This window comes from Lygodium microphyllum, chromosome 6 (genome assembly GCF_053477565.2).
Source record: "Lygodium microphyllum isolate KBCC chromosome 6, Lygodium_microphyllum_v1.1.10, whole genome shotgun sequence".
NCBI classification, from domain to species: Eukaryota; Viridiplantae; Streptophyta; class Polypodiopsida; order Schizaeales; family Lygodiaceae; genus Lygodium; species Lygodium microphyllum.
Window position 1 is genome coordinate 28697497 of NC_141140.1, and position 6914 is coordinate 28704410.

The window sequence follows — 6914 nt, forward strand, 5'->3', positions numbered from 1 at the left end:
AAGATATATGAAGTGTTTATGCTTAATCTTAAATTTATTGACTTGGTTTTTTGTTTGTTAGAGTTTAATTGACACTAAGACAAAGGAAATGCGCTGCTTAATCTTATTGGTAGCTTTGGTTAGTCTTCGATTTAAGAAACTAAATCATTGAGGTAATCAACAATAGATTACAGAATCAAGCGCAAATATTTTTCGGTTTAAAGAAATGTGTTTAAATGAAGAATCAAGGATTTTGAAACCCGGCAAGAAAGATATTATTAGGCGAAGGAATATATGGACTAAATAAAATAATTGTTCACTTACAAGTCCCACAAGCAAGGGAGAGAGTAGATCGATAGAGTGGGAAAAAGAACGAGGAAATGGACGAGAGAGACGGCCGGCACCTGCCGCTAAGGGATTAAGAATGGTGACTAATAAGGGGAGGGTATCGCAGGCGAGCGTTGAGACAAGGGAGGGGTTTGTCATTATGCGGGTGCCCATATGCTGCTCTTATGTGCTGTTGCAAGAGAGAGGCAATGAGCCCCCGCCTCGCGCATATTTTAAGTGCATGCGCTTGTATGTGAGCACATCACGATACTGAGAAAGCTAATGTTCAGACCATTCATAATTAAGTAGGTCAGTCATAGTAGCAGACTGTACAATCGGAATGGCGACCACCATCGCCAGCTCTTATATCACACACCTGCATCGACAGAATCGTGTCGATGCCCGCAGCAAGCATATCAGAAGCTCCTTTTGCACTAAGCCGTGCTTTAACACGCCATCCCATCAGGTGATTGTGTGCCCTCTTAATTTAATCTCCTTTCTCTAGCATAGTTAATCAGACAGAATAATTAATCACACCCTGCCAATTTAATCACTCTTTCTTAATCTCTCCTAACATCAAAATTTCTGTCTTAACTTCGGATGTCGACGCATTCTGCCAGCTGCCGGCGGCCAATGACTATAACTCCCTTAATCGGATTGTCAGAGCCAATGCCAGCTCTCCGAAGGACGCTAATGGCGCTAACCAGTATAAACTCAGTACTGCCAATAGCAGTTATTCTAGTGTGCCTGAGTATTACAAAGAGAAGCCGCCAACTCCCATATTGGACACCATCAATTACCCGGTTCATATGAAGAACCTTTCCTCAGAAGTAAGACACTAATTGCGAAGCAAATCTTGACAAGCTGCCGCAGCAACAAGATTGATTGAAATAAGTTATCAATTGTGAGGTTAATGATGATTAATACATCCACTTATTAGATTGTGAGATTAATGATGCACTGATCATGATATCTGTTTCAGTGACTGACTGAATTTCCAAATGTTAATATGGGCTGCAGGAATTGAAGGAGCTGGCGGAGGAGGTCCGGACCGAGATGATATTTTCAGTGGCAAAGACAGGAGGGCATTTGGGGGCGGGGCTGGGAGTGGTGGAGCTCACAGTTGCCCTTCATCATGTGTTCGACGCTCCCCACGACAGGATTCTTTGGGACGTTGGCCATCAGGTCACACTAGATTCTACTTCTATCTAGGAATTAATCGAGATGCTAGGAGAGCCTACTTTAAGTGTTGATCAAAACACTAAACATCACGCTTAGTAACTTGCACAAGTAGTTCCTTTGAAACATGGAGATTGGGTAAGCCCATCACTACTTGTTTGGACAAGTAGCCCTTATGGAAAGTACAGATAATATTGTTGGGTTAACTTGCATGTCTAAGTCCTATATTTTGAGATACAATAGTTTAGTCAAGTACATTCAATATATGTGTGCTTTGACATTGCAGACTTATCCCCACAAGATCCTTACTGGTAGACGAAATAGGATGCACACCATGAGGCAAACCTCTGGTCTATCCGGTTTTACGAAACGGAGTGAGAGCGAGTACGATCCTTTTGGTGCAGGGCATAGCTCCACTAGTATATCGGCAGGCCTTGGTAATTAAGGTTTTATTCTAATTTAGTAAAATGAAGAAGTTGTCAGCACTCAATGTATTGTGAGGTAGCTTGATGATAGTTCCTAAGTAAATACAATCATTGGGAAAAGCTAGAAACTTAAAGCCTTCACTTAAGTAACAAGTTCAAAACACAAACTCAATCTTTTTTATTTTGGAGACTCAAGTCCTCTGGAATCGTATTGTAAGCCAAAACTTTAAGAGGCCACATTTGAATATGGTGGTTTCAAAAACTATAACAACACTATTAAGCTCAATTACTCACATTTAGTTTAGGTAGCTAAAAACTTGTATGTATGCACAAGGATGTGTAAAATAGTGGTAGGTCTATGCAAGATGAGAGTAAATGTGAATCACTAGCATATTAAAATAAGGCTTTTTTTTGTCAACAGGCATGGCAGTTGGGCGAGATTTGCTAGGCAAAGCAAACCATGTGGTGGCAGTGATTGGGGATGGTGCCATGACAGCAGGCCAAGCCTATGAAGCTATGAACAATGCAGGCTACCTCGACTCTAACCTCATCATCATTCTCAATGACAATAAGCAAGTCTCACTCCCCACTGCCACTGTAGATGGCCCTGCTCCCCCTGTTGGGGCCCTTAGTAGTGCCCTTGCTAAGCTCCAATCTAGTCGTAAATTTCGCATGCTTAGAGAGGCTGCCAAGGTATACCTACTATTACTTGATTATCATATCCTAATGAAAACTTGAGAACACCTTGCAAAACTAGATACTCATATGGGCTAAGTATCCCTATTTAGAAAGTACATTTCTATGCTTACATGTGATGGGGTCTATGTCTAATTACCAATCTTCCTAAAGATGGATGTCACATGCATGAAGTATACATCATGTATTGATATAGTAAGAAGAAACATGCATAGTTACTTGGAATGGACACACATTTAAATGGGATTGTTATGGATAGATATCCATCTCATTTACTAACTTAATATCTAGATTCTTTGGCATGAGAATGCAATTGCATTCACTCACCCAAAAAACATTTCCTTCTACAGGGTCTCACAAAGCAAATTGGAGGTACCACTCATGAGATTGCCTCCAAGGTTGATGAGTATGCAAGAGGGATGATTAGTGGTTCAGGATCCACTTTGTTTGAAGAGTTAAAGCTCTATTACATTGGACCTGTAGATGGCCACAACATAGATGACCTTGTGACAATCCTTACAAAAGTAAAGTCTACACCTGCATCAGGACCAGTACTAATTCATGTGGTAACAGAGAAAGGGAAAGGATACCCATTTGCAGAAAGGGCAGCAGACAAGTACCATGGTAAGAGCATACAAAATATTAATTACGTGGCGAGATGAACTTGAATATTATGGTTATGAGAGGGATGGGGGTATGGAAGGGGACTATTCACATGTGGCAAAGATGAGGTTGATGAAGTGAGAATAAGATGTCGTGCACACACACACACGCACACACGTGTGCACGTGCACACACACACAAACACATATATGCACATAGACACACACAAAAATCCACACAATCACATATGCTCACATATTGAATTGTATTTGGGTATTTATGGAAGGCTATGATGGTTACCTTATGCCTAGGATCCCTTCTTCAATTAGGATAGGGGACCCTAGGCCTAGTGTGCAATTGGGATAGGGGTCTCTAAGCAGTCCCTCATACTAGTTTTGATGCTTCATCATTTTGAGCTAGCTATGTGGTAACTCCCTTGAAGGAGCTCATGGTGTAGGTACACCTAGAGGGATGCACACATGTCGGTTGGAAGCATCACTTGCATGTGCATATATGATATATATATGTACATAACTTTGCACCCAGACACACATACATATATATACATAAATGTGTAGATATGCATGTGTACAAACACAACACATCCTCTTGATGGTTATATACACATATATGTATATATAATGTATGTATGTATAAGCGCGTGCAATGGTTATGCTGAATGTTATACTAAAATGCGGCCGTGCAGGGGTGGTGAAGTTTGAGCCGTCGACGGGGAAGCAGCTGAAGGAAGAGGCGAAGGGGGCGGGCCCGCGGACGCTGTCGTACACGCAGTACTTCGCGGAGGCGCTGATCGCGGAGGCGGAGGCGGACGCTAAGGTGGTGGCAATCCACGCGGCGATGGGCGGGGGCACGGGCCTCAACCTCTTCCACAAGCGCTTCCCCGAGCGCTGCTTCGACGTGGGCATCGCCGAGCAGCACGCCGTCACCTTCGCCGCCGGCCTCGCCACCGAAGGCCTCCGCCCCTTCTGCGCCATCTACTCCTCCTTCCTCCAGCGTGGCTACGACCAGGTTGTACCAATATACTTCGCTGCATGGGATTATATATATGTATATATCTACGTCTGTCTATGTGTATGTATGCATGCACACGAACTCCTAGACATTCTCCCATTTCTCAAACATTTACCGTATCGTGAGATCCCATTGAGGAACCCACCCCATACCTAGCGTCTTGCTCCAACAGGGGGACCAAGACCACCCCTAACATTGTTTAATGGACATACCATAGAGTTTCCCATAGTGCAAAATACAACACTTCTTGCAATATACGACTACAGTGTTCGAGTGAAATACACAAATAAATAATTCTAAAATTTCAAAGATGCTCTTGGTACCACTTTGTTATAAAACTCTTCAACTATTTATATAGATTATGATGGCAACCCACATCGAGAGTAAAATTGGCAAATCATTTTGAGGCTAAACTGCTCAGTATCAAATTACAGAGGTGGTACACATACATCCGTCCACTTGCCAACTTTCCATAGGAACACCCAATTACCTTTTATGTCTTACTCCTAGGGCTCCAATTGACATATCGTAATGTGCTCTACTATTTAGAGAGACTATAGCAATGAGGAAAGACAAGCTAGATCCAAGTCTTTAACACCTGTAACTTTCTTTTTCAAGTTTCTCTCAAATTTGTTTTATAACATTATTATATGTCTTTAACATGTCCCCAGGTTGTCCATGATGTTGACCTCCAAAAGCTACCAGTTCGCTTTGCCATGGACCGTGCTGGATTAGTGGGTGCTGATGGCGCCACCCATTGTGGTGCTTTTGATGTCACCTACATGGCTTGCCTCCCAAATATGGTTGTCATGGCACCCTCAAATGAGGCTGAGCTCATTCACATGGTTGCCACTTCTAATCAAATAGATGATCGGCCAAGTTGCATTCGCTATCCGCGAGGAAATGGCGTGGGTGTTCCCCTACCACCTAATAATAAGGGAATTCCTTTAGAGGTATGTGTATAAAGAGTATGAATAGATTTCCATGGGTGTACACCTACATATGCATTGATATATTGAGGAATATATGCACACACAAAACTACATTACAAGACAAGACAACTAATTAGGTGTATTCCATATTCACAAAAAAGTGCATGCATCATAAAGACTTTACTTATAAGCACATGATTAATCTATTATTTTTACAGCATGTGACTTTCAATGTTGCAAACATTCCCTTTTCTTGATAAACTGACGTAAGGTTGCCCATGCAATAGAGGAAGGATATATTTGAAAAGAGGCTCTATTGTAGGGAATAAGTCAAAGTTGTCATGTATGTAAAGAATGAAAATAAAAACTTAATCTCTTTTTGCTGCTTAGATCACACAATGAGTAATTAAAATCATTTTCACTAGCATTATTGTACATAATCATGATTTTCAATTCTAAATGCTTGTTTTACAGATTGGGAAAGGGAGAATTTTGGTCGAGGGAACAAGAGTGGCAATAGTAGGTTATGGAACAGTTGTGCAAAATTGTTTGAGTGCACACAATATCCTACTTAACCATGGTGTCCCTGTGACTATAGCGGATGCTCGTTTTTGCAAACCCTTGGATAAAGGCATGCTAAGATCTTTAGCAAAGAACCATGAGTATCTAATAACAGTTGAAGAGGGATCCATTGGTGGATTTGCATCACATGTTTGCCACTTTCTTGCAATTGATGGACTTTTAGATGGAAACCTTAAGGTGAGTTGTTGCACATATAAAAGGAGCATGCATGGTTCACTAGATCCTAAAAAGTGTAAATAAGTATTGACATTTTATGGCGAAAAGTTGAATGAATGAATTATAAAAATAAAATAAAAAATGCATTCTTCAACAAAATGAAGGATTATCTTCTTGCCCATATCTAGGTCCTTCATTCTAACCTTTGTTTACTTTTATTCCTTCATATTTCAGTGGAGGCCCATGGTTCTTCCAGATAGATACATTGACCATGGTGCACCCAAAGACCAAATTGAAGAGGCTGGTTTGTCTGCATCCCACATTGCTGCGACTGTAATGTCCCTTCTTGGAAAATCCAGAGAAGCTCTAGAACTCAAAACCTAGTATGAGGCAAAAGGCTCTCATTCATGTTTGTACATAATACACAATTCTAGTCAACACAATGGAAAGTATAGTGCAAGATGTATTCTAAGTCACTAATCTCATATGATCAATTCTAAATTTGAAAGAAATGGTCAAAATGAGAAGAGATATCTTTCTTATTTGGACAAATCATTTCAAAATGAGAAATTAGGCCTATGGGCACAAATAATCTCTTTTTCTAATTTGTTTCCCAACATATATTTTCAACAATCACAACATTTCTAAATTGGTGTTGTTCAAATATGATATTTGACTCTTTTTAATAGATTTTGGAGGCATTTGGACTTTTCATGTTGTTTTCATATGACATACCTTAGGTTTAGAGAGTATAATATATTTAGGGGTTAAATGCTGTAAAGGTTAAATGTGTCATTAGGAAAAAAGAACTCCCTTTTGGGTCCTTGTAAATAGTACAATTTAAGAGGTGGGCCCTTTGGATTGTTGAATAAGAAGGCTTAGATATTGACATCTTTGTCAAGTAGATATTCTCTCTCCAAGGCTTGGGTTCTTATCAATAAAGAGATCAAGGAGAAGATTTTGATTAAAAATTTGGGTGAATGAGATCTTGCAAGGATTTTTT

The 6914-nt window shown here is 40.4% G+C and overlaps 1 protein-coding gene across 1 annotated transcript; it reads left to right on the forward strand.

The window, feature by feature from the left end:
- Nucleotides 1-533: 533 nt before the first annotated feature.
- On the forward strand, nucleotides 534-6568 carry LOC148034416 (1-deoxy-D-xylulose-5-phosphate synthase 1, chloroplastic-like). The gene is made up of 10 exons (XM_087679359.1): nucleotides 534-772; nucleotides 927-1136; nucleotides 1327-1491; nucleotides 1772-1922; nucleotides 2332-2603; nucleotides 2957-3230; nucleotides 3916-4238; nucleotides 4913-5194; nucleotides 5648-5932; nucleotides 6146-6568. The coding sequence occupies exons 1-10, from the start codon at nucleotides 647-649 to the stop codon at nucleotides 6293-6295; spliced, it is 2238 nt and encodes a 745-aa protein (XP_087535485.1). The 5' UTR covers nucleotides 534-646; the 3' UTR covers nucleotides 6296-6568.
- Nucleotides 6569-6914: the final 346 nt, after the last annotated feature.

What these genes read in the sequence shown, in the direction of transcription:
- LOC148034416 (XM_087679359.1), top strand. Translation starts at nt 647, where the DNA reads ATGGCGACCACCATCGCCAGCTCTTATATCACACACCTGCATCGACAG. An exon ending in TAGTATATCGGCAGGCCTTG is followed by an intron (nt 1,923 to 2,331) that starts GTAATTAAGGTT and finishes TTTTGTCAACAG; the next exon opens with GCATGGCAGTTGGGCGAGAT. An exon ending in TCCAGCGTGGCTACGACCAG is followed by an intron (nt 4,239 to 4,912) that starts GTTGTACCAATA and finishes ACATGTCCCCAG; the next exon opens with GTTGTCCATGATGTTGACCT.